We start from the raw sequence: 26,398 nt of genomic DNA on the forward strand, positions 1-26,398 counted from the left end.
TCCGCCCCAGCCCCCCCCCGTGGTGCGTGTCCCACGCCGGCTCCCCGCCCGCCCCGGCCCCCCGGGGTGCGTGTCCCACGCCGGCTCCCCGCCTGCCCCGGCCCCCCGGGGTGCGTGTCCCACACTGGCTCCCCGCCCACCCCGGCCCCCCGGGGTGCGTGTCCCACGCTGGCCCCCCGCACGCCCGGCACCCTGGGGTGCATGTCCCACACTGGCTCCCCACCCACCCCGGCACCCTGGGGTGTGTGTCCCACACTGGCTCCCCGCCCGCCCCGGCCCCCCGGGGTGCTGTGTCCCACGCCGGCTGCCTGCACGCCGGGGCCCCCCGGGGTGAGTGTCCCATGCCAGCCCCCCGTCCACACCTAGCGGGGCTCTGGCTGCTCTGCTCTCCCCTGAGCAGCAGCTGGGCCCCACTTCTCCAGCAGCCGGACCCGGCCTGCGGAACTCCCGGCCACAAGGTGGGGGAGGGGCGGAGGGATCAGACACGCCCTCTCCACCCCTCCCCACCAGCCCCGCCCCGTCGAGCTTCAGGGGCGGGGCCATCTCAGGGCACCGCCCATTCTGCCCACCACTGCGACGGGGGCCTGCGGGCCAATCAGCGAGCGCTATGTAGTAAGGGGGCGGGGCATGGATCCGCCGTCAGAGCTGGGCAGGAGAGAGGCGCCGCGATCCAGGCGGGCCAATCGGCGTTCGCCCTGATTGAGGGGGCGGAGCCTGGGAGCGGGCGGGCCAATCAACGTGCGGGTGAGTGAAGGGCTGGGGTGTCGGCGGGGTGGCGGACGCTGATAACGGCGGTCATGGAGCTGCGGCGGACGGTGAGGAGAACTGCGGGCCCCACGCCTGGGCGGGGGCTGCCGGGACCGGACCCCGGGGCCTGGGTCCACCTGGCTGCGGGGCGGGAGGCGGCCGGGACTGGGACTGGGAGCTCCTCCGCCCGCGGGCTGCCTGCTGGGTTTACGGCATCGCCCCCGCGGGCTGGCTATTGGGTGCATTACGGTACCCCCGGCCCGGTGCTTCCCGCGAGCTGGTTACTGTGTTTACGGTATTCCCCCCGCCCCCCGTGCTTCCGCGGGCTGGCTATTGTGTGCATTACGGTACCGCCCCGGTGCTTCCCGCGGGCTGGCTATTGTGTGCATTACGGTACCCCCCCCCCCACTTCCCCCCTGCCAACCACTTTCAAGGGCTCTATATTGTATGATTACGGTACCCCCCAACCGCCCCGGTGCTGCCCGCGGGCTCGTTATTGGGTGCGTTATGGTACCTTCCCCCCCCCCCCCCCGTGCTTTCCGAGGCCTGGTTATTGGGCGCATTACGGTACCACCCCCGCCCCCTGCTTCCCAAGGGGTCCATTACAATTGGATCCATTACTGTGTGCATTACGGTACCGCCCCCCTTCCCTAGGGCTGGTTGTTCTGTGCATTACGGTACCGCCCCCCTTCCCTAGGGCTGGTTGTTCTGTGCATTACGGTACCGCCCCCCTTCCCTAGGGCTGGTTGTTCTGTGCATTACGGTACACACCCCTCATGGTGCCAGGTTCTGCACCGGCCCGGGGCGCCCACAGCTCTGTGCTGCCAGGTCCCCTCCCGCCCCGTCCTGCCATAGATGCTAGCACGTGGCAGGCACCCCTGTGCCCAGCCAGTGTGGACGGGGCAGGGGAGCCGGATGTCTGCTCCCGGGCGGTGCAGCCTGATCTGCCCCAGACGTCGCCCCACATGGCACCGGGGACCCTTGCCAGGCAGGGCTGGTGTCTCGGAGCGCTTGCTCCCGGGACAGGGGAGGCCGTTTGCGCCCGGGCACCAGATCTGCCCACCGCGCCTGGCACTGGAAAAACACCACGAGGCTGATTAGGAAACAGCTTTCTGAAGGCGACTTGCCAAGGCCGGCTGGGGGCTGTGCCGGGGGGCTGCGGCTGCAGCCTTGAACCGCTCTGCCATGGGACAGGCGGGAGGCCCCTTGATTTCATGTTCCCTCCCCCCCTCAAGGACAAGTTGTGAATCCGGCCTGAGGCTGGAAATGGGGAAACAGCCGCCTGCTCCTTGCGAGTGCCCGTGCCGGGCTCCCAGATAGGGTGGGGGGTGCCCCATGGTGCTTCCCGGTGTGGGCTGGCAGGAAGCAGTCAGGGTGGCAGATCTGCCGCCTCTCCTCTCGCTGGATGGCATTGGGGAGGGCGCGAAGGCGGGAGCCAGGGCAGTGTGCAGTCAGCGCCCACGGGGAGAAGCTGCGGGCAGGGACTGGCTGGGCACTGTACCAGGGGACCCTATGCCAGGGATGGGCAGCGGGCAGGACCCAACACCCCCCCCCCCCCCCCCCGGCTTCACACAACCACCCCAAGTGGAGGACCCGACCCCCCCTCTCCCGGCTTTGCCCACCCACCCCAGCAACAGGACCCAACCCCCCCCAGCTTTGCCCACCCACCCCCTGGGGGCAGGACCCAACCTCCCCCCCCCCCAGCTTTGCCCACCCACCCCCTGGGGGCAGGACCCAACCTCCCCCCCCCCCCGGCTTTGCCCACCCACCCCTGGGGGCAGGACCCAACCTCCCCCCCCCCCCCGGCTTTGCCCACCCACCCACTGGGGACAGGACCCAACCCCCCCACTGGCTTTGCCCACCCACCCCCTGGGGGCAGGACCCAACCTCCCCCCCCCCCCGGCTTTGCCCACCCACCCCGTTGTGCTGCTCGGGCTTCGTGCCGGCGTTTGGCTCCGGCGGCTGTTTGGTCTCTAGAACCTTTTGAAGAATGAACCACAAGCGCAGCCAGTCGGCGGCTCCTCTTCGTCACCGAGTGCAGCCGGCTCGGCGCCCGTGGGGCTCGGTCCAGCTGCGCTGCTCGGGCTCCCCCGCCACGGAGGGGTGGGAAAGCGTTCTCCTAGGCTGGCCCAGACCCAAACGCCCAGCCAGACCCCGGCCTGCGCCTGCTTTCCACTTCCCCAGGGGTTGAGGCGATCTGCTTCCCAGGCATGTGTGTGTGACACAACACCTGTTCGCACAGCATGGCAACGCAGTGCTGATCCCAACAATTCGAGCAGGCCGCTCGCTCTGCACGCGATGTCTCCGCCTGCCCCGGGGCAGGACGAGGTCTCACTGCGTCCTCACCTCCCGTGCCCCAGCGCAGTCAGCTGGTGGGAAGTGGGCCTGCTCGGCAGGACTCCTGGGTTCTGCTGTAGGGTCACCAGATGGCAAGTGTGGAAAATGGGGACAGGGGTGGGGGCTGATAGGAGCCTGTGTAAGGCAAAGCCACGAATATCGGGATTGTCCCTATAAAATCAGGACAGCTGGTCACCCTAGTTCCGTGCTCTGCCACTTGTCGTGTGCCGGGGGCAAGTCATGTCTAGTCCCCCCCTCTGCAGAATGCAGGTCGTTCCCAGGGAGGCTGCACTAGTGAGTCCTCGTGCGCTGCTCTGCACAGCTGTGGGTGGTGTTTGCGGACAGCCGCTGGCTACAGCTGTGCTGTCGAGGCGGCAGGCGGGTGCTGGTGCTCCGCTCTGGGATGCTGTGGCTCTGATGGCCGGCGTCGGGCACGTTCTGGGGGTGGTTGTGACCAGCAGTGCCGTGAGCTGCCCTCACGAGAAGCGTGGCTGGCGGTGCAGCCAGGGGATGGCTCGGTGCAGCTGGGCCTGGTGGGACGGGCAGGCTGCCAGCTCTGGGCCTCACTGTGGTTCCCTGGGAGCAGCTGGGGAAGCTCTGGCTGGTGCCCCGGGAATGTCTCGGGCCCTGGCAGCTCCGCGCTGCCTGGTGGCAGAGAGTTCCGCAGGCAGTTCCCAGGGCGGCCGTTCCTCCCCTGCACTGTTAGAGTCCTGCTGATCTTTGCGCCTTGGCCCCCAGGTGCAGCTCTGCCGTTTTCACTCCCTCCTGCTGCAGAGGAGGTGCCCGTGGCAGCTGCCCGCCCTGCACTGCAGTCAGGGGGCCAGCCCTCCGATGTCACGGTAAGCTCTTCGCCGGGGAGCCCTCCAGACCGGCCCCTTTCTTGGACAGGGCCTTGGGTCGGGGTGTGTGTGTCTGTCCCCTTGTTACCCACTTGGGTGTGTTGGAAACGCTCCTCCCCACGGTGCTCACCCCATGCCCCACCCCGGGCCTGTCTACACCCGCCTGCCGGGCGGGTGTGAAATAACGGGGGGGCCACGCTGAGATTGCTCAGTCAGGGCAAACTGCAAAGACTGGTGGGTTATTCACCCAGCCGGCCGCAAACCAGCTTCTCTAATACCTTAGTGGTGACCCCAGAGCCAACACACAGCTCCCCGAGAACAACCCAGCCCTGGGCTCCCCCCGACAGCCCAGTCAGGCACAATGAGGAGTGCTGAAAATCATGTTCATCGTGTATAAAGTTCTACCAGTCGCCAGGGATCGGACACGTCATCCCCTAGCTCACTGGCTGTCTCAGCTCTTACCCAAATGCGCTTCCAGCCAGCTCTTCTTAACCACTCTCAGATTTCTTAAACGAGACAAGAGAGGATCATGGTTAAAAGCTGGTTATACATCCGGCTATGAACAGACTCGTTGATCAGTTTCACAGCAGACCTGGTGAGCTGCTGAGTGCAAAAAGCTCTTTCCAGAATTGGTTCCTCGGGTTCCAGTCCCTGTGCAGAGTTTGTTCTAATTCTGCCACAAGGAGGAGCAGGGGGCTCCAGACTGGAGCGGGAGACCTCAGCTACGGGATCAGGGCCCTGGAGTTCCTGTATAGATCTCCGGCCAGCTGAGACAGCGTCTGGCCAGCAGGCGTTCCTTGGGTGGAGCTTTGCAGTAAAACCTCCTGTTGGTTGTGTCTACACAAAAACATTGTGGCTTTGCAGTAAAGTCACATCGGATACTCCTTCATGAAACGTAGGAGCCAGAGGTGCAGTATGGGGAGCGATGAGGGTCTGTGCGGTCCCCGCGGGTCCCGTCCCCCCCCGCGGGTCCCTCGCCTTTTTTTCCATCAGCCCCCATGCCCCCCTTGTTGAGCGGTGCCCCTTCAAGGCTCTGGGGTACGCAGGGCCTTCGCCCCCACACCCCTTTTTTCTACTGGCGCCTCTGATAGGAGCCTTGTCTTATAACAGGCTTAATCAAAAGTGATACGAGCTACGAAAGCGAGATCTTGGAAGAGTGTTGCCATTTTCATAATGTAATCGAAATAGTGTACGGATAACTGATAATTCACCAATAGTGTGTAATGAGCCTGTCAGAAAAACACATTTGATATTTCCAAGATCGCTGCTTTATTAGCCTATGCTGAGGTAAGGGAGAAAGTCCCGGGAAAGATGCATTTTTCGGAGGGGGTTGGCGAGACTTGACATTTCCGTGAACGGGGTTTGCAGGTTGTTACAGTTTGGGGACAGGGCCCGGCTGGTTACCTGGGTAACCTCTGACACGAGCAGGCACACAGCCAATTAGAGTTCGTCGCTAATTGTCTCCCAACACAGGTCTGGTCTCTGCCGCGGCTGGAGCTGTTTGTAAGGACTGGTCCAATGGCCGTTTACAGACTTCTCTAATATGTCTGGAGAGGGAGATTTGGGTCCTTTCGCCTACTAGTCATGTGACCCTGTCAGGCTCCCTGTCACGGGGGGTTGGGCACTGCCCAGGCCTGGCAGCCTCCCCGCTGCCCACCCTGCTGTGCTGCCAGCTGAGGCCTGTTTGGAGAGGGTGTGGCCTGGCTCTGCTGCACTGGGGGGGCGGGGAGGGGGTCCCAGGGGCCGTGGAGGTCACGAGAGTGGGGCAGTCACGGGGGGCATGGCGGGGAGGGGCAGTGGTAGCCACAGGGGGGGCAGGGCAGTCACGTCAGGGGGCTGGAGGTCATGGGGGGCTCTCACTGCTGTCCCCTTGTCCCCCCCAGCTGGTGCCAGTGCAGGAGGCTGCTGTGGAAGGTGCTGCAGGCTGTGGGGCTGGGGTTGACCCTGGTGGCCGGGAGGTACGTCCTGGCTGACGCCCAGGAGCGGAGGAAGACGTGGCTGCTGGTGGAGGGTGTCGGGCGCTTCCGCAGGTGGGTTTTGGCCGGGCCCAGGTACAAGGGGCTCCCTCTACACGGGCGTCCAGGTGACTCTAGGGCCTGGGGAAGGCGCAAGCTCCCAGGCCCCACTGCAGGGGGAATCAGGACTCCTGGGTTCTCTGCCGGCCCCAGGCTCCGCGTGCCCCCGGGCCAGTCGTCCCCCCTCCTTGCCATGGCTGTGCTGAGCCATCCCGCCCTGTCCCTGCAGGTCCCTGACCCTGGGCGTGCGGATCTCATGGGATTACTGGTGGACGGCCTCTGTGAAGCTGGAGGGCGTGGACGAGGTATGTTCCCTGCCGCATGGGGACCCACATGTCCCTTGGCTGTGAGCCGGTGCCAGTCCCCTCCCAAGCCAGACGGGTCACTGCCAGCTGCCCCAATCCCACGGTGATGGGCATGGCGTCAGTGTGCTGGGGGGCACAGATGCTGCCTGGACGGGGTGGAGGGGTTTTCAGAGGGGGAGCCCCTCTGCTGCCGCTGGGATCCTGGGCAGGTCCCGTCTCCCTGGCCGTGCAGCCCCCAGGGTGCAGCGCCCCCTGCTGGTGTGTGTGTCCCTCCATCGCAGCCCTGTTACCCCTCTTTGCTTGGGACATGCCCCCTGCTGGCCGGGACTAGACAGCCCCCTGCTGGCCGTGTCCCGCCGGTGCTAATGGCTGCGCCCCGCCTTGTGTCCCTGTCGTCAGAACAGCTCAGAGTACAAGGAGGTGATGTCAGCCTGTCACCAGCGGGCGGCCGACAGGCTGGTGCAGGGCGCCATCCGCAACGGGGGCCTGTACATCAAGCTGGGCCAGGGCCTGTGCGCCTTCAACCACCTCCTGCCGCCCGAGTACATCAGCACCCTGCGCGTGCTGGAAGACCAGGCCCTCAAGAGGGGCTGCGGGGAGGTGAGTGCCGGCTCCCCGGGACGGAGCGGCGGGCTGTGCAGGGCTCGTGGAGACGGGGTGCGGGGAGGTGAGCGCCGGCTCCCCGGGACGGAGCGGCGGGCTGTGCAGGGCTCGTGGAGACGGGGTGCGGGGAGGTGAGCGCCGGCTCCCCGGGGCCGAGCGGCGGGCTCTGCGGGGCTCGTGGAGACGGGGTGCGGGGAGGTGAGCGCCGGCTCCCCAGGACGGAGCGGCGGGCTCTGCGGGGCTCGTGGAGACGGGGTGCGGGGAGGTGAGCGCCGGCTCCCCGGGGCCGAGCGGCGGGCTCTGCGGGGCTCGTGGAGACGGGGTGCGGGGAGGTGAGCGCCGGCTCCCCGGGGCCGAGCGGCGGGCTCTGCGGGGCTCGTGGAGACGGGCCTCTCCTCGGGCACCCCCACTGTCTCCAGGGCAAGGGGCTGGACTGGGAGCCTCCTCTGCCCCTAGCTTTCCCCAGCTGCACCGGGGGTGGGCTGGGCAGAGCTCTCTTCTACACACCACTGAGCACCCACCTGGGCTCCCCGCCTTCTGGAGCATGGGCACTGGCTGCTCCTGCAGGCTGGGTGAGGGGGACCCCTGCCCGACAGACCCTCCCAACTCACAGCACACGGGGTACAGCTGGAAACTCCGGTTTGGTCTCCGCTGCCTTGGGGCTGCTCAGCCCCTGCGTGTGGCATCTCTGGCTGCCCCTGCCCACTCTGGGCACGAGCCGGTGCCGGAGGGCAGCTCCCTGACGGCCAGCCCTCCCCATCTCCTGCCGCAGGTGGATGAGTTGTTCCTGGAAGATTTCAAAGCCACGGCCACCACGCTCTTCCAGGAGTTCGACTACCAGCCCATGGCCGCGGGCAGCCTGGCCCAGGTGCACAAGGCCCGGCTCCCGGACGGCAAACTGGTGGCTGTGAAGGTGCGTGAGCCAGAAGGGCGGGTGTGGCTGACCTCCCTCGCTGGGGCTGGCTCCATACTGGGGTCCTGGAGCCAGAGGGGCCCAGCTGCAGCCCTCTTCTGCGCTGCAGCCTGGGCTGAGAGCAGCCCCGCGTTGCTGGGTGGGAGCAGGGGTGGGCGGCTCAGGCTGATGGAAGGGTCCTGCAGGGTGGAGGACAGGCCAAGACCCGAGGCAACTCCCAGGACTTCCTTGCAGCTGCTGCCCCAGGGCTGGGCCTGGGGCCGGGAGGGAGATGGGGGCTCTCCCCAGGCAGCGGTGTGCAGCGCCCCATCCCTGGTTGGCTCCGTGGGGCTGCAGTCTGAGCCCTGCCTGCTGGGGGTGCTGCCAACACGAGGCCCCCTGCTCTGCAGGCAGATGGGGCAGCATGTGGTGCGGGTGGTGAATTGCATTCTGGGACGGGGAGTCTCTGCAGGCCGCGCCAGCCCCTTGTGGTGCAGCTCAGCTGGGCCCTGGGATGCCCCGTCTGGCTGGGAGTCGCTGAGGGCAGCCAGCGGCTGAGGCGGGTTCCCAGCGCGCTCCGTCTCCGCCTCCCCAGGTGCAGTACATCGACCTGAGGGACAGATTCGATGGGGACATCCGCACGCTGGAGCTGCTGCTGCGCATCATCGAGTTCATGCACCCCAGCTTTGGGTTCAGCTGGGTCCTGAAGGTACCGGCGTCGCCCGATCCCCAGCTAGTGCCGCCAGCCAGCTCCTGCCCATGGCTCAGGCTGTTAGCATCCGAGGCCCGGAGCTCCCCTTCGTGCCGGCAGGACGAGGCACTGAGCGGAGAGCGACCCCATGCTCTGGGTGGCTCCCCCGGCAGAGGGTTGAAATGGGAGCAGTCGATGCCCCACGCTGTGGGATGTGTGCCCACCTTGGCATGAGAACGCTCTCGCTAGCCCATCTGCTGGGGGCCCCTGGCCATGCCCCTGCCCTCTCTCTCCGCAGGACCTGAAGGGGACGCTGGCCCAGGAGCTGGACTTCGAGAACGAGGGCCGGAACGCGGAGCGCTGTGCCCGGGACTTGCGCGACTTTCCCTACGTTGTGGTCCCCACTGTGCACTGGGACAAGTGCAGCAAGGTGCGGACGCAGGACAGCTGGGCCCGTCTCCCCCGCCCTTTCCTGTGGCTGGGTGGGTTTAGCCCCGGGAGGCAGCTGGGGTCGCCCCCTCACCACCAGACCAGCTCCTTCCCCCCCAGGGGGCACAGGAGACCCCCTCACCCTGGTAACTGGACCTGCCTGTACCCCGGGCCCGTAGCAGGGGGCGAGAAGCTGCTGGGCTGACACCAGTTCTCTGCTGGCTGCACGCTGGGAGAGCAGGGCCCCAGCCCCTCCTGACCCCCATCTGCTCCCCACAGAGAGTCCTGACGACAGATTACTGCGAAGGCTGTAAAATCAACGATGTGGAGAGCATCAGGGCGCAGGGGCTGGACCTCAAAGACGTGAGTGAGGCGCTGCAGTTCGGCGAAGCGGGGAGCCCAGCTCCCTGGGGTGATTGGGGACCAGGAAGTAGGGCCCAACGGATTCTGTGAACCTGCCCCTGGGCATAGGGCTGCCACATTTAAGCTCCCCCACCATGCTGCCGCTTGTAGTGTTCCTGTGGGCTGGGAGGGGGAGACGATCCACCCCAGAGGCAGCTGCATTCACCGGCAGGCAAAGCATGCCCCTTCTGCTGCAAGCGCTGTGGAATGGCTGAATGACGGCACTTGCTGAGGGGGCCGTTGCTGTACCCTGCCCCGAGCCCCCTTGGTGAGACTCCCTCTGCCACCTTGGGGCGCTCAGCGGCTCACCCCCCGTCTCGCCCTCTTGCAGACCGCAGTCAAGCTGATCCAGATGTTTGCTGAGCAGATCTTCTACACGGGCTTCATCCATGCGGACCCGCACCCTGGGAACGGTATGGGGGCTGGGGAGCAGGGAAAGGCCCAGCACAGAGGCTGCGATAATAGCACTGCCCTCTCCCCTCCACGGGCGCCTTTGCCTGCGTGTCCCCTGCCCAGAGCGCCGAGGGGAGGCGGCTAGTGGCGGATGCAGGCGCCGTGCAGTGACCCGCTCTGTGTTGCAGTGCTGGTGCGGAGGGGCCCCAAGGGGAAGGCCCAGCTGGTGCTGCTGGATCACGGCCTCTACGAGTTCCTCAGCGAGAGGTAGGGAGCGGGCGGGGGGCCAGGGGGCAGCGCTCCAGGGCCCGTCTCCACCCCTCCGGGCAGGGAGGTGGGGCAGGCAGCCCTGGGTGACACGGAACCTCTCCCCGGGGCAGGGACCGGACGGCACTGTGCAAGCTGTGGCGAGCCATCATCCTGCGGGATGACACGGGCATGAGGGCCTTCTCCGCCGAGCTGGGCGTGAAGGGTGAGTGGGGGACATGGTGAGGGGGCCCCATGCTGGGGGGGGCACAGAGGGGGGTAGAATTGAGTGGCTCAGACCCTCTGGCTGCTAGCCTGGGCCCCTGGGCTCTGCCCCGGCTCCCCTGACGGCCAGGCCTGGCCTCGCCCCAGATTATTTCCTCTTCTGCGAGATCCTGATGCAGAGGCCCATCCACATGCGGCGGCTGAGGCTGGCTAACATCCTGACGCGGGAGGAGACGCTCTACATGCAGGCCATGGCCCAGCACCACTTCGATCGCATCATGCAGGTGCTCAAGGACCTGCCCCGGCCCATGCTCCTCGTCTTCCGCAACATCAACACGGTGCGCAGCATCAACATCGCCCTGGGCGCCCCCGTCGACCGCTACTTCATCATGGGCAAGAGGTGAGGGGGCTGGCCCCTGCCCGGCCCCACGCTGACACAGCTGGCTGTGCTGGCGTAGGGCTCTGCCCCGGGCCTGACCTGCCTCCTCTGTCCCCGCAGCGCCCTGAGAGGCTGGAGCAGGCTCACTGGCCACAAATCCTCTGGCATCCGCAGCCTCTTCTGCTGGCTCTGGGTGAAGTGGGAGACCCTCAAGTTCGAGATCGCCCTCAGGTAGGGGGGCGTGCGGGCTCCCGCAGCGGGGTGCTGACTCGACCGAGGGGGTGCTGCTGGTACACGCTCCATGCTGGCTCTCGCTTCCTCCCCAGGCACGAGACGTTCTCCATGAGGCTGATGGCCTCCCTCATTCGCTTCCTCGCCTACGTGGGCTTCCTCTCCGAGAGTGACCAAATCTACGAGTACCTCCAGGCCTAGCTGAGCCGCTGCGGAGACAGGCAGACCCAGGCCTGCTGCGGACTCGGGGGCTGGCTGGATTGAATGCCGCACAGCCCCTCATCTTACCCTAATAAAACGTGTATGCCTGCGGGTGCCCCACAGCGGGTGGTCAGTGGTGCTGCAAGGGGAGCAGCAGGGCGGGAGGAGCCAGTCCCCCTCGCTCCATGGCTTTCTGGCAGTTTGTACGGTGGGGCAGGGACACCCACTTCTCCAGCCAGGCTGCCCATACGGCGATGGCCCCTCCTGGCCAGCACCAGCGTCTCTCCCTGTACCAGCCCTGTAAGCAGCCCCCCGCCAAACCCCCTCAGCCAGCAAACACCACAGCCACGCGCACGTTGTGCTTTTTCTTTACAAACCCCTCCCATTTCGTACAAAGCCAGGCTGGGCCTCCTAGCCCGGACGTCAAGGAATTTACAAGAGCTGGGGCAGGCGCTGGCCCCGAGTCCATTAGAAATGAGCTGTGACGCGGTCGATTTCCAACAAGTCCTCCAGGATCTGCAGGGAAAGAAGCAGGCAGGTCAGGGGAGGGCCTCGCCCCTGGGGTTGCTGACTCACCCCGCTGGGATGGGGCCCTACTCACGATGTCTGGCGTGGTGCCGATCTTCTTGGCCAGCTCGTTGCGCTCCATGGCACTGAGGTAGAGGTAGCGGCTCAGCAGCTCCCCGTCCAGGATGTTGCGGACGGCGTTCTGCAGGATCCGGCGGTCCACGTGCAGCATCCTGTGGGAGAGGAGCTGCAGCTACCAGCAAGGAGAGCCAGCCGGGGAGGCCATGGTCCAGGCTGGCCTGCCCCCCATTGCTGCCCTGCCCACGTTCTCAGGGCACTTAGGATGGCCCGGGGAAAGCCCCAGGTATCCCCCTGCAGGGGGGAGCTTGGTGAGGCTGGTGGGATGGCAGGTTTGTGCTACGGCCAAGAGGCCATGGGGGACCACATGGAGCCCCAGCTCCTCTCCCCAAGGGCCCTAGCAGAGGACACCCCCGCCCTGCATAGAGTCCTAGGAAGAGGCTAGCCTGGCCCAGGAGCCCCACAGCCTGCTTGGAGGTCTATCCCCCCCTTACAATAGAGGGCGTAGTGCAGCCCCACCCAGCACCTCCCTGGAGACACTTCACCACATCCCCTGCTACTGCCAGGGGGCAGTTGAGCTCAGGGCCCTTCCCCTTGGCCGAGGGTACCGGGTACTGGCACCCGGCAGCTGATCCCTGCCCCTCCAATGTCAGACAGGCTAAATGCCATCTTTCCTTAAGGATCCCACAGAGCTCAGCGCAGATGCAGCCACCTCTGGGGTGGAGAGCAGCCATCAGACGCGCACCAGAGGAGGGGGTGTCTGGCCAAGGGCAGCGGGGCTGACTGGGCCAGGCCGAGGTGGTATATATAGATATATAGGTACATATAGACCATGAGGTTGCGATCGCGATCAGACACTGCGGGGAGAGAGCAGAGATCAGCAACGTTGCTCTGGGCAGCATTTCAGCCCCCACCAAACCCTCAGAGCTACCCAAGAGGCCGAGGTGGGCAGCAAGGTGCAGGGCGGTACCTGAAGGCTCTGGGGTTGAGGCCGGCATGGTGTGACAGCATGGTGGTGAGGGCGTTTTGCAGCATCAGCAGGCGCCGGTATGTCTTCTCCAGCATGGGCAGGAGGAGGCCGATCCCGCCGTCCAGCGTGGCTGGGGAGAGGAGAACGGCCCAGTCAGGGAACCCTGGAACGCCCCACTTTGAGGGGAGGCTCCCTGGGCTGGGCCAGCAGCGAACCCTGGGAGCTCAGGGTAACGAACTGGGCGCAGCAGTCGGGACCCAGGTGCCCCCTGCAAGATAACACCTTTCATTGCAGCAGGGGGCAGAACCCGGAGCGAGCCTGGCAGCTCCGGTTCTTTCCCCGCCCACTAGCCCCACCATGTCCTACTCTGGATACCAGTGCTGGGACGCACTTCCCACGGCCCCAGGCAAGCCCCTGCTCCCATCACAGGCTGTGCACTGCCCCATGGCCCCACTCCGCCCTTCCTCTCATTGGCCCCTCACTCCGACCCCATCTTCCCCCACGAGCCACCACACGGCTCCTCCGCTTCCCAGCACTGAACACAAGCTCCACCCACCTCCACGACACCCCCCCCCCCCCGGCAGACCTGGTCCACCCACCCACGTCTCTTCCTGCTTTGCCTGCCTCCCTGGCCCATGGCAGCCTGGCTGGAGGCCTCTGGGGCAAAGCCTCCAGAACACAGCCCCATGTGGATGGCAGGCATGGAGACAGTCTCCACATTTCTCCACTCCGCAGAGGGCAAGCTGCTCGGCACAGGCACCGTCTCAGTTTGTACAGCCCCTGGCACAACAGGGGCGGGGCCAAGCCCGGCTGCTCCCCCAGCGCATGGGTGGGGTCAGAACTGGGCGCAGCGCTGCCCTCTGCGGGCTGGAGCTGAACCTACCGAACCAGGTGATGTGCTTGCTCTCCCAGGCGCTGGACTTCTTGGTGCCGCCGTCGGTGGCCCAGCGGCAGGGCGTCCTCCAGAAGGTGTTGACGTGGGCGCCCACGTGAAAGTCGGCCCTGCGCAGCAGCCGCATCCCACCGAAGCTCTCCTTGGCTAAGAGAAGGAGCGGGAGCAACTCCATCAGGGCGAGGTGTGGCCCATGGAGACTACAGCTCCCAGCAAAGGAGCATGGCATGCTGGGCACTGGAGTCTCCAGGGGCTGCAGTCCGGAAGGGGCTGGACTAGCCAGAGTCCTCAGGCTCCCACCCAGCCAGGGATGCGGCTCTGGCTGCACCGGCAGGAAGGAATTTCCAGCCCCAGGTTCAGGGGGCTGCCGGGTGTTAGATGTTCCCGTGGGTTCCATGCTGGTCTTTGTTTACATGCAGCCCTACAGTATTATTATCCGGCGCTGCAGCAGGCCAGAATCAGAGCCACACGGGGAACAGCCACAGCGGGGCCGACCAATGGCCCATCTGGCCTAGTAACCCGTCTTCCCGCAGTGGCCGGTGCCAGGTGCTCGAGGTGCAATGAACAGAAGGGGGCGATTTCAGTGACCCAGCCCGTCAGCCAGTCCCTGGTTCTGGCAGCTGGAGGCTCACGGGGGTGTGTCCCTGGCTAATTAGACCCTGGGCTAATCAGAGGTCAGTGTAGCTGGATCGCCTGTCTCTCACCCACAGAAGTTGGCCCAATTAAAGCTGTTCCCTCCCCCCCTTGTGTCTCTGACACGGCTCAGCCAGCAGCCACTGATGGACTTGGCTGTTCTCCAGCCTTTTTGGTTGGGCTCCCAAAGCACCAGACACATTCGAGTGTCATTGTGTCCATGCTAGAGGGGAAAGGACTGGCCCCCTCACAGTCCTAGAGCGAGTCATTGGGAGAGCAGGGGCTACCCCTGGTCCTGCGCGCTAGCCACCGGCCCCTGTAGGCCGGGGCCTGGCTAAGAAGTGGAGGGGGCGGAAGGCCTTACCTTCAGGGAGGTACATATAGACCATGAGGTTGCGATCGCGATCAGACACTGCGGGGAGAGAGCAGAGATCAGCAACGTTGCTCTGGGCAGCATTTCAGCCCCCACCAAACACTCAGAGCTACCCAAGAGCCCCCTGCCCTGGTGGGCACGCTCCAGCCCCCCTGCCCTGGGTCCAAACCTGGCTCCAGCCCCCATCCTGATCTGCCTGCGGCTGCTGGCTCTGTCCTCAACAGCTCTCAGTCCTCGGCACAGTCACAACACTGAGCAGAGGGGGCCCAAGCAATTCCGGCCCCACCAGCTCGTCCAGCCGGGACTGGGGCTGCCCACGGGGGTCTCCCCCCCCTTGCTGGCCTCCATGATCCCACGGCGCCAGGCAGGAGGCCTGGCCGAGCCCTGCGTGCGGGGGATGGAGAAGGAGCAGAACATACCCAGAAAGCCCAGCTGGTCGGTGTCCACCATGAAGTCCACGCTGTACACCTCCAAGGGCTTGGCATCCTGCGGCAGGAGGAGCAGGGGTCAGGGGGAAGCACACAGCCGCGGGCGGGGCCTAGCCCTGCGTCAGGAAGTGATTGAGGTGCCAGGCTGAGCCCTGCTCTTGGCCCCGGGCAGCCCCCTCCTCCCCGCAGAGCCTCTCCACCCTCCCAGCTCCCCGGCCCCGGCCCCAACCCGCACCCGGCTGACGAGCGACAGCGTCTTGCTCTCCTCCTGGTAGCGCAGCAGCGAGATGCTCTTCATGACGTCGGCCGCCAGGATGAAGTTCTTGACGCTGATCATCTGGTGGATGTACAGCTGCGTGTCGATGAAGGCCATGCCCGTCAGGTCGTTGTCCTTCAGGCTCCACAGGAAAATCTGCAGGGGCAGGGGCGCCGGGCTCACGCCATGGACGGGCAACGCGGCAGGGGGCAGAGTGCCTGAGCCAGGGGCCGACTGGAACCAGTACCCGGAAGTACCCGCGCCCGCCTCTATCCCAGGGCTGGGTCAGAGCCAGCACTGCCAGAGGGGACAGGCCCCGTACCCCATAACCTCCCACTGAGCCAGCCATTCCCCACACCCTGGGGCTGGGTCAGACCCAGCGCTGCCAGAGGGGACAGGCCCCATACCCCATAACCGCACCCCCTTGAGCCAGCCATTCCCCGCACCCTGGGGCTGGGTCAGACCCAGCGCTGCCAGAGGGGACAGGCCCCGTACCCCATAACCTCCCACTGAGCCAGCCATTCCCCACACCCTGGGGCTGGGTCAGACCCAGCGCTGCCAGAGGGGACAGGCCCCGTACCCCATAACCGCACCCCCTTGAGCCAGCCATTCCCCACACCCTGGGGCTGGGTCAGACCCAGCACTACCAGAGGGGACAGGCCCCGTACCCCATAACCGCACCCCCTTGAGCCAGCCATTCCCCACACCCTGCGGCTGGGTCAGACCCAGCGCTGCCACAGGGGACAGGCCACGTACCCCATAACTTCCCCCCACCCCCAAACCAGCCATTCCCCAGCCTGGGGCGGGGACAGGCCAAAAACCCCATAACCCCACCCCCGCCCCACCCATACACCCTCCCCAGGGCTGGATCAGAACCAGCGCTCCCCAGAGGGGACTGGGCCCATATCCCATAACCGCACCCCCTTGAGCCAGCCATTCCCCACACCCTGGGGCTGAGTCAGACCCAGCGCTGCCAGAGGGGACAGGCCTCATACCCCACTCCCTGCCAGCCCACCCTAAAGGCAGCAGCTGCCCTGTGGTCTCTCAGGCTGACACTGGTTCTCGCTCAGACCCCACTGCCCAGGGCGCTTGGTCCCCAAGACCAGCTGGAGGAGACGGGACTCTGCCCTCCCTGAATCGGGGCCGCTAGCCGCTGGGCAGCTGCTGGGGTGGGGTGGCACCAAGGGCCCGTTTCTTGCCCACAGCCCCCTCTGGACAGGCTCCTTGGCGTGGTTTTGTGCCGTTTCCCTGCGGCTGGGGAGGACCCCGAGAGGCTCCTGGTGCCCCCTGCTGGCCCAGCTGAGGAACGGGCCCCTCACCTTCTGGCCGATGGCCGACACCAGGTAGCCGTGGCAGTGACAGAGGGCCGTCACCGGGCCCTTCTGCTCCTTCTCATACAGCACCTTGAACTTGTTCTTGGTGAGCGGCTGCCCCGGCTCCGGCACCACCTCGATGATGTCCATGATGAGGATCTGCAGAGATGGGCGGGGCGGGGGGCTGTGAGCAAGGGGCAGCTCCCTCCTGGCTGCCCTGACAGCCCAGCCCGGCCCCGCGCCGGGATCCACACACCGGTCTGGACTGAGGGAGGGAAGGGGGCGACCCCCCCACCCCGGCGCCCGTGCCCTGTCAGGAACAGATGAGCTCACTGGTCCTGTGGCAGAGCGCACTGCGGCGAGAGCGTGCCCCACAAGGAGCCCAGCTCCATGGAGACAGCCTGGGAAGCGACACCCCCTCACCTCCCCCGCAGGTATCTCTTGGGCACAGCCCAGCAGCCCCCACACGGCGACCTGGCCACACGCCGGGTGGAGATGATGGCTCCACTGGGGGAGGGTGGGGGCAGCACAGTCCAGCCCCCATCAAGGCGGAGGGGGCAGGCAGGAGGGCAGAGGAATGGGCTCAGCAGAGGGCGCTGTAGTGCAGGCAGCGGGGCGGGATGAAGTGCAGGGAGAGGATGGGGGAGGCCCAGCCCGCACTCACCCGGCCGCGGCAGGTCACCTCCTCGCCCTGCATGAGACATGTGCCGGCGGCGATGTAACCCTTCAGCCCCGACACCGTCTCCTCGCTCTTCAGCGACACCGTCTTCATGCAAGTCACGTGCTCCCATTCCTCCAGCTCGATCCTGGCCAGGCGGGAGAGGCAAGCACAGGTCAGGGCAGCAGGGAGCCCCACACCAGAGCAGCCGGGGCCAGGACAGGAACTGGCCCTTCTGGCCCAGGGCCCACGGTGCCAGGCTCCTCCTCCCAGACACAAGCACTCACAGGCCAGTGTCCTGCCCCAAACGTCTCCCTCTGCTGTGGGGGGCAGGGGGAGGCCAGCACCTGCTTCTCGCCCTCTGCCCTCCTGGCGCAGGGCCGGGCCCTCGTCCCCCCGCCTGGCAGAGCCCCAGGAGACGAGTGCCAGGGCCCAGCCCCGCCCAGCCACCTGCCCTGCTCGTGGGCCCTTACCGGGTGTTGGGGATGGTCTCCCAGCTCACCGGCGAGATCAGCTGGATGGAAAAGGCCTCCTGTTGCGGGTGGATGTAGCGCTCGTCTGGGGAAGAGACCCACACAGCTCCAGTCCCCAGCCGGCCCCCAGGACAGGCGAGGGGCTGGCGCAGACACAGAGCCCCCCGCCAGCGTCACACACCAACCCAGCCCAGGAAGTTTTGATGGCACCCCCCATCCCACAGCTCTGCCCTGGGGACCCCCCAGGACTCTGTGGGCTGGGGGGACCTTCACAGCCACCGGGGCTCTTGCTCCCAGGGAGCCAGGCCAAGGGGCCCGCACAGGACAGAGAGTGCCGGGCCAAGCCTGGCCCACAGGAACCGCTGCCAGCACTGCGCACCCAGTGCCTGTGCGCTCCCCACACATCCCTCCCCGAGTGGGGCAGGTCTCTACTCACCCCGCTCGATGCTCTCAAACTCCTTCTCCTCTCCCGTCATACGGGGGATGCGGGTGCAGGGGTTGACGACACTGGTGGCCACGGCGTAGACCTGCCAGAGAGACGCAGCCGTTCACAGGCCACAGCACAAAGACTTGGGGGGGGGGGGGGGGGCCTTCCACCACCTCCCTGACAGCTGCAATCCGCCAGCCATGCAGCGTGGACACAGCTGGCATCGTGTGGGCTGCCGGCATGGGGCACAGAGCAGAGCCAGGCAGGACAGGTCTGAAGCGCCCCCTTTGGGGGCTGTGCCCTGCAAGATGCCCCTTGGCCAGGATGAGGGTGGAGCAGCACTGCCTGCACAGTGGTGGGACCTGGGCCAGCAGAGCTGAGCTATCGGGGGACGTTGTGCCCCAGAAGGGGACTCCCCGCAGCACAGCCCGTTCCCACACGGCAGGGCTGCCCCCAGCAGCACCCTGGTACCTTGGACTCCACGTGATAAGCCACGTAGTGCGTGGTGCAGCGCAGCGGGATCTTCCTCACAGGCCACGGAGCATCGTAGGACAGGTACGCGGGCAGGACGCTGATCCGCAGCTCCCCCTGCGAGCAGAGCCCACTGTCAGCCCCTCCCTTTAGTTCAGCCCCGCCTTCCCCCACGCCCCAGAGAGAAGAGCTGCTGCCCAGAAGGACATGCCCTGATGGAGCAGTGCATGCTGGGACCTGTAGGCCCTCTGTGCCCCAGCTCCACAGGGCCCAGGCAGCGTCTGTCTGCCCCCAAGCCAGCCGCACCCCACATACCTGCCGGTTGAAATAGAGAAAGCCCTTGGGGCAGTTGACGTTGTGGAAGGGAGCGAAGGACTCGATCAAGCCGTCAATCGTCATGGGGTGCAGGCGCAGGGCCCCTCGGGCCGTCACCAGCAGCCAGTGCGGGGAGGGCCCGCAGATGAACACCTGGGAGCAGAGCCAGTGCCGGGATCAGAGTGGGGAGCCCAGGGCCCGCTGCCAGGGCACTTCGGACCAGGGGCTCCCGCACGGTCTCTCCACGGGCTCTTTCCTGGCCAGCTGCAACGCAGGGCTGACTCACCAACCCACAGTCCCCGGCCATGCCCAGGAGGTCTCCCCCCCCAAGTGCCGGCCGAGCCAGCCCCTGCTTAGCTTCTGGGCTCTCACAGGATGGCAGCCTGCAGCAGGAGGTTGGGAAATCCTGCGGCGTCACCTCCCGAGTGCAGCAGCCAAAGCGCCATGACGTGCCCAACCCCCCACCGGCACCCAGAGGGGTCTAACTGCCCCAGGGACCTGCCCGAATGGGGCTGCCCCACCGGCTCTCTCCCGCTGTCACCCAGCCCCCATGGTACCAGCAGCTGAGCCTGGGGCCAATCTGAACAGTGAGGGACTGAGCCAGGCCTGCCCCCGCGGCTCACCCCTGAGTAGCCGTAGATGTCCTCGAAGAAGCGGAAGCGGGCGACCCGCCCCCGCGTGCCCCCTGACTCCTCACCCCCGGCGCTCTCCGATTTCTTTTTGGACAGCTTCAGCTTCTTCTCCCGGAAGTTGATGTTGTGGGGGACCTGACAGGGAGGAGAGATGGTCACAGATGAGCGAGGGCCCCCAAGCACCAATGGGACCGGAGGCCTGCAGCTGAGCTGGGAGGGGCGAGCACCAAGCGGGGAACCCGCACGAGCGCTGGGGGGTCCCCACCTTTCCATGCTCGCAGGCACGTCACCTGCAGAGGGCGCTGCAGACCTCCCCCACAAGTCTCCCTGGCCCCGCCCAGCGCCGGCCCCCCATTCAGCTACTTTGCGCCCGGGATGCGAACACTTTAGACCAGGGCACTCGCCCCAGACAAGCCCCCCCAGAAAGGAACAAGCTGCTTGGGAGTTTTACCTCCCCACCGGGTCAAGATGGTGCATTGCATGCTGGGAGCTGAAGTCATATGGACGGGACCTCGAGAGGTCATCTAGTCCAGTCTCCTGCACTCATGGCAGGACTGAGTATTATCTACCATCCCTGACAGGAGTTTGTCCAACTGGCTCTTAAAAGTCTCCAGTGATGGAGATTCCACAACCTCCCTAGGCAATTTATTCCAGTGTTTAACCACCCGGACAGTTGGGAAGTTTTTCCTAACGTCCAACCTAAACCTTCCTTGCTGCAATTTAAGCCCATTGCTCCTGGCCCTGGCCTCAGAGGTTAAGAACAATTTTTCTCCCTCCTCCTCGTAACAACTTTTTATGTACTTGAAAACTGTTCTCATGTCCCCTCTCAGTCTTCTCTTCTCCAGACTAAACAAACCCAATTTTTTCAATCTTCCCTGACAGGTCATGTTTTCTAGACCTTTCATCATTTTTGTTGCTCTTATTCATAGATTCATAGATTCTAGGACTGGAAGGGACCTCGAGAGGTCATCGAGTCCAGTCCCCTGCCCGCATGGCAGGACCAAATACTGTCTAGACCATCCCTGATAGACATTTATCTAACCTACTCTTAAATATCTCCAGAGACGGAGATTCCACAACCTCCCTAGGCAATTTGTTCCAGTGTTTAACCACCCTGACAGTTAGGAACTTTTTCCTAATGTCCAACCTAGACCTCCCTTGCTGCAGTTTAAACCCATTGCTTCTGGTTCTATCCATAGAGGCTAAGGTGAACAAGTTTTCTCCCTCCTCCTTATGACACCCTTTTATATACCTGAAAACTGCTATCATGTCCCCCCTCAGTCTTCTCTTTTCCAAACTAAACAAACCCAATTCTTTCAGCCTTCCTTCATAGGTCATGTTCTCAAGACCTTTAATCATTCTTGTTGCTCTTCTTTGGACCCTTTCCAATTTCTCCACATCTTTTTTAAAATGCGGCGCCCAGAACTGGACACAATACTCCAGCTGAGGCCTAACCAGAGCAGAGTAGAGCGGAAGAATGACTTCTCGTGTCTTGCTCACAACACACCTGTTAATACGTCCCAGAATCATGTTTGCTTTTTTTGCAACAGCATCACACTGTTCTTCTCTGGACTTTCTCCAATTTGTCCACATCTTTCCTGAAATGTGGCGCCCAGGACTGGACACAATACTCCAGTTGAGGCCTAATCAGTGTGGAGCAAAGAAGAATGACTTCTCATGCCTTGCTTACAACACTTCTGCTAATACAGCCCAGAATTATGTTCACTTTTTTTGCTATAGTGTTACACTGTTGACTCTCATTTATCTTGTGATCCACTATGACCCCCAGATCCCTTTCCGCAGTACTCCTTCCTAGGCAGTCATTTCCCATTCTGTATGTGTGCAACTGATTGTTCCTTCCTAAGTGGAGCACTTTGCATTTGTCCTTAGGTTGAAATTCAATATTGACTTCAGACCATTTCTCCAGTTTGTCCAGATCATTTTGAATTTTAATCTTATCCTCCAAAGCGCTTGCAACCCCCCCCCAGCTTGGTATTGTCCGCAAACTTTAGAAGTGTACTCTCTGTGCCGTTAGCTAAATCACTGATGAAGATATTGAACAGAACCAGACCCAGAACCAATCCCTGCGGGACCCCACTCGTTATGCCCTTCCAGCATGACTGTGAACCACTGATAACTACTCTCTGGGAATGGTTTTCCAACCAGTTTTGCATCCACCTTATAGCAGCTCCATCTAGGTTGCATTTCCCTAGTTTGCGTATGAGAAGCTCATGCGAGACAGTATCAAAAGCCTCACTAAAGTCAAGATACACCACGTCTACCGCTTCCCCCCATCCACAAGGCTGGTTACCCTGTCACAGAAAACTATCAGGTTGGTTTGACACGTTGTTCTTGACAAATCCATGCTGACTGTTACTTATCACCTTATTATCTTCTAGGCATTTGCAAATTGATGGTTTAATTATGTGCTCCATTATCTTTCCAGGGACAGAAGTTGAGCAGACTGGGCTGTAATTCCCCATGGGGGACACACTCCCATTGGCGTGGAGGGCGACTAGGAAGCAGAACTTTTGGGGGCACTTTGGGCCCCCCACTCCGTATCAGCTGGGCCTGACGGCAGGGGGACACATGGGCAGCCTCAAACACTCCCCCATTACCTTCTTAAACCGGACTTTCAGGTTACTCTGGCCCAGCTGGGAGTCGTGGCTGAAAGCCTCGTAAATCAGCAGCTCCTGGTCCACGTGAACCTGCCGATGGGATGAGAAGAGCTGAGACTCCTGCCCCTCCCGTGCCCACCTGGAGCCCACCCCTCCCCCCATACCCACAGGTCACACTCAGCCCCAACTCAGGGCAGCGGACCTGGGGAAGTGGCAGGAGGCTTGTGAGGCCGTGATGTGAAAGGAAACCTACCCAGCGATCGCAGGGTTGGAGTAACCCCAGTGGGTCCGACCCGCAGGGCAGGGCAGGGCAGGCTGGTCCCCCTCAGACAGACACCCCAGGGACGGGCAGGCCAGTCCCCCTCAGACAGACACCCCAGGGATGGGCAGGCCGGTCCCCCTCAGACAGACACCCCAGGGACGGGCTCCCACCACTGCCCTGGGCAGTCAACTCCCAACCAGCGCTCCCTTGTGCAGCAAACGTTATGTTAATATTCAGTCTACGTTTCCCTTTGCTCCATCCCCTGCTCGCCGCTACCCCCCACACACGCTGGCCAGCCAGAGCACTACAGCTCCCATCCCCGCCGTGCCCCCACAGCACACACACGCTGGCCAGCCAGAGCACTACAGCCCCCATCCCCGCTGTGCTCCCCCAGCACACACACGCTGGCCGCCCCTCCCAGCTTGGTATCGCCCGCACACTTTGTAAGTGTACTATCTGTGCCATTGTCTAAATCGTTGGTGAAGATATTGAACAGAACCAGACCCAGAACTGATCCCCGCGGGACCCCACTCGTTATGTCCTTCCAGCATGACAGGGAGCCACTGACAGCTAGTCTCTGGGAACGGTTTTCCAACCAGTTATGCACCCTCCCGCCACAGTAAGCAGCCATCTGCGCCCCACCCTGCAGCCCCCTTGCTGCGCCCCTGCCTGGTACGTGCACACAGCGCCAGGGAAGCCTGCCCGGGCAGCGGCACTGCTCCAAGTGCAGCAGTGAGCGCCCATGACCCAGCTCACCAGCAGGTACGGCCGGCTCTGGCGATTGCCCAGTGCCACCAGCAGGACCTCCTTCACCAGGGGCATCTCCCCCTGCCGCGTCACCTCCTCCTTCTTGGCATCGCCCTGGGCCGCGGGCTGCCCGAACGAGCTGTCCACCAGCACCCGCTGGCCCATGGGGAAGTTCTTCACCAGGAAGACCAGGCGCCAGTCAGGCAGCTGATAGATCTGCAGGGAGAGAGACAGCAACTGAGCTAGGCAGGGGTCCATGGAGGCTCCTCATAGGAATCCCCACATGAGGTCAGAGCAGGGTCTGTCTAGCCCACTCCCAGCTGTCCTGAGGAGCTGCAGGGACCATCCCCAGATAACAGCCCTTGGAGAAATGTCTCCCAAGCCCCCTGGCTCAGATCCTGGAGTAGGATGGCTAGTGCTGTTAGTCTCATGAGCCATGGGAACGTCATGGCCTTTCTACGCTCTTGGATTCAGTCTTGTGGCCAGGAGTTCCACAGGTTAATCACATGTGGGGTCAACATGATTTCCTTGTCTCAGTTTAACTGCTCCCCTTTAGGGCCCCTGCACGCTGGGCCAAGAGAGCGATTTCATGCAAGGGGGAGTCCTAGAAACCCCCCAGAACAGGCCAAGCAGCAGCAGGGGGTCACGGCTCAGTGGAAATGCTGTAGCCAGCCGACCCTTCAGGGGATTCACAGCAGAGCTGAGATCTGGCTGGGACTCACCTCCCAACTCTGGGGTAACCACTAACTAGGGCCTCGGTTTCACACCTCACCCACCAGCAGCACAGCACAGCACCTCCTGGGGGTCCCCTGGGCTCAGCACCCCCTAGTACCGCACTGGGGCATTAGTCAGCCCTGACTCCGGGGGGAGGGCACCTCGTAGTAAGCTCCCTGCAGGCCGTTTTGAACCCAGAGGTCTCCCATCCAAGCCTCGACCAGACTGAACCTTGCTTCGCTTACAAGCTCCAAGGGGCACAGCGCTAGGCGGGCAGGGACTGCTCTCCAGGCAGTGCCAGATCAGGCTCCTTCGGGAGGGGCTGGCCCAGGCCTTACCTCCATGGCTCCGTTCTCCCGCACCAGCACACACCAGTGCGTGGGCTCTACTTTGGACTGGTGGGGGTCCCTGTCAGCCAGCGGGAGGCTGCTGCGGCGCGGCTCCTCCTTGGTGGGGCTGAAGAGCAAGCTGGAGTCCCCGTAGAGCATCTCCTCCTCGTCGTCCACCGTGTTACTGCGCCGGGCGGCCGGGAAGCAGGGAGAGGCTGTTACGGGGGGTCCAGGCGCCCCATCACGGAGCTCCTCCCCGCCCTGTGCACCCTCTCTCGGCCGGGAGTGGCAGGCGCAGGACATAGGGATCGCTGCCGATGGCTCACCTGGCACAGAAGCAGCGACCTGGAGGGATGGGGGGCTGCCCCCAGCTGTGCCCTGTCACAGATCACCCACCCTCATTCCCTATGCTGCTCACGCAGACACGGCTCCTGTCCCCGTCATGGGCTGCTGGGCTCAGCTCGACTGCCGCTCCTGGCCGCTGGGCCAGGACAAGCAGCGCTAAAGCCACCCTGCCACGTGCGCCTCTCCCCACCGATCTGCCCATCCCTAATGGCCAGGGAAAGGCCCCAGCCTCTCTCGTACCTGATGTCCTGGATGACTGTCTCCACCTCCGAGTGGCTCCTGAGGGAGAGCTCGTCCCTGGAGCTGGTCGTCCTGCTCTCCGTGGTGAACATGCCTCTGACGTCGCGGTACACGCACAGCGCGATCACCTTGGATTGCTGCAAGGGAGAGGCTGCAGGTACCACCTCGCATAGCGAGGAGACGCCCAGGCTGTCCCCAGCCCCTGAGCCCCGTGGGCATGTGACAGCACACGCCCAGGCATTCACACCCTGCACGCTACTGTAACCATCTCTGTACAAGGTACGCCTGGTGAGGGACCACTGAAAACTCATCACGTGCTGGTCAGTATCCGCCTGGTAAAATGTGTGTGGCAACATTGTGTGACCTGATAAGATTCCCCTGTCTGGTGTGATTAACATGTGTGCCAAACCCCACGGCCCTGCCCAGGCAGAAATTGGCAAAAAGGCCTGTCCTACACCAAGGAATGTGTGCCCTGCTTAATTTGCATTGGAGCGTAAACAGAGTCATCAAGCAGGGAGGGAAGACAAAGTAAGTTCAAATAGGTGAGGAAAAGCAGCAGGGAACATCCTTCCACACAGACTCTGTGTCTCCTGGTGCCCATCTGGAATTGCTTTTCAAGAGGGGGCCTGAAACTATAGAACTGAGGGACAAACACCCCAAGTCCCCCCCCACCTCGCCCTGCCCATCGCATTTACCGCTCCCAAAGAGACAAGGGAAGCAGGCGTTGGACTCTGGGGGAGAGGGTTGGTCAGTCATCTGCTGGAGCATGTGGTGAGAAACTCTGCTCGAATCTAATCTAGTTTGTTAAGTTTTAGTTATTAGTTGATGTCTGGTCTTTATTTTCTTGTGATCATTTCTGACTTTTAGGCCTCATTACTTGGACTCACAATCTCCCTCTGTGTCGTTAATAAACTTGCTTTACTGTTTTATTTAATCCCGTGTGTTTAAACCGAAGCGTCGGAATAACTGTTTGAGATAAACAGGTATATTCTGCCCTGAAAGGAAAGTATTTGTCCTGCCCAGGAGCGGGCTGGGCAGTACAAGACGTACGTTTCTGGGAGAAGATCTCGGACTGGGGGTGTGTTGGGGTCACCCTGCGGCGTAACCCAGGCTGGCGACCCAGGTGTGGCTGGCAGGCTGCAGTCCCGCACACACATTCAGGGGGTGACTCACATGCTGGCAGGCTGGCTGTGGGCATTGTGAACCAGCCAAGGCTGCAGGGCAGGGCTGACACAGCTCCCCATTGGTCCGGACTGTACCCTAGTACGTCACACATGCCCACCCCGACCGACAGCACCCGGGTGTGTCCCTCCAGCCCCACCCCGAAGGACAGCCCCAGTGTCACCCCCCCCCCCCCCCCAGGACGGGGGCATGCAGCCTGTCCCCCACAGCAGCACAGCCTGCTCAGACTCACGTGGTGTAGCTGGGGCTTCTGCAGGGTGAGCCGGTGCGTCCTGCCCCCGTACGTGTCGCTCTTCAGCACGAACATGGTCACCTGGCCCTCGGCGCTCATGATCACCACGTAGGGGTCGGCCACGGCGCAGTGCACGATGGGGGAGCCCAGGTCCACAGGGATGAAGTGCAGCTGATTCACTGGAAGACAGAGCCACCCAGCTGAGCCACGGCCATGCCCAGGGCCACAAGGCTCAGCCCCAGCCCAACCCAGCACCCCCCCCTCATATCGGAGCAATGGGTTCCCCCAGCCCTGCATCCCCCCATGGGGAACAGACTGAGGAGGCCCCGCTCCCAGATCAGAATGAGGGGCCATGGAGGACCCCGGCA

At 63.7% G+C, this 26,398-nt stretch overlaps 2 protein-coding genes across 2 annotated transcripts in view; one reads left to right on the forward strand and one right to left on the reverse strand.

The window, feature by feature from the left end:
• Positions 1-732: 732 nt before the first annotated feature.
• ADCK5 (aarF domain containing kinase 5) lies at positions 733-11,050 on the forward strand. Its single transcript, XM_054018214.1, has 15 exons — positions 733-815; positions 3,823-3,923; positions 5,807-5,953; positions 6,168-6,243; positions 6,643-6,843; positions 7,619-7,759; positions 8,334-8,447; positions 8,728-8,859; positions 9,138-9,221; positions 9,592-9,673; positions 9,842-9,920; positions 10,034-10,125; positions 10,272-10,524; positions 10,624-10,734; positions 10,830-11,050. Exons 1-15 carry the CDS (start codon positions 798-800, stop codon positions 10,933-10,935), a joined length of 1,737 nt encoding a protein of 578 aa, XP_053874189.1. The 5' UTR covers positions 733-797; the 3' UTR covers positions 10,936-11,050.
• Positions 11,051-11,287: 237 nt separating this feature from the next.
• The window catches only part of CPSF1 (cleavage and polyadenylation specific factor 1), a 34,073-nt gene continuing 18,962 nt past the window's right edge, over positions 11,288-26,398 (reverse strand). Inside the window, exons 20-38 of the mRNA XM_054019197.1 lie at positions 26,031-26,209; positions 24,617-24,753; positions 24,041-24,215; positions 22,998-23,204; positions 21,980-22,069; positions 19,353-19,496; positions 18,730-18,882; positions 18,415-18,531; positions 17,953-18,043; positions 17,517-17,601; positions 17,050-17,191; positions 16,392-16,544; positions 15,052-15,228; positions 14,808-14,874; positions 14,380-14,427; positions 13,374-13,529; positions 12,491-12,620; positions 11,537-11,675; positions 11,288-11,451 (exon numbers count right to left, since the gene is read on the reverse strand). Coding sequence (XP_053875172.1) covers positions 11,404-11,451; positions 11,537-11,675; positions 12,491-12,620; positions 13,374-13,529; positions 14,380-14,427; positions 14,808-14,874; positions 15,052-15,228; positions 16,392-16,544; positions 17,050-17,191; positions 17,517-17,601; positions 17,953-18,043; positions 18,415-18,531; positions 18,730-18,882; positions 19,353-19,496; positions 21,980-22,069; positions 22,998-23,204; positions 24,041-24,215; positions 24,617-24,753; positions 26,031-26,209 — 2,438 coding nt within the window. The 3' untranslated portion in view covers positions 11,288-11,403. The remainder of the gene's footprint in view (positions 11,452-11,536; positions 11,676-12,490; positions 12,621-13,373; positions 13,530-14,379; positions 14,428-14,807; positions 14,875-15,051; positions 15,229-16,391; positions 16,545-17,049; positions 17,192-17,516; positions 17,602-17,952; positions 18,044-18,414; positions 18,532-18,729; positions 18,883-19,352; positions 19,497-21,979; positions 22,070-22,997; positions 23,205-24,040; positions 24,216-24,616; positions 24,754-26,030; positions 26,210-26,398) is intronic.

Source organism: Malaclemys terrapin, chromosome 2, assembly GCF_027887155.1.
Source record: "Malaclemys terrapin pileata isolate rMalTer1 chromosome 2, rMalTer1.hap1, whole genome shotgun sequence".
NCBI classification, from domain to species: domain Eukaryota; kingdom Metazoa; phylum Chordata; order Testudines; family Emydidae; genus Malaclemys; species Malaclemys terrapin.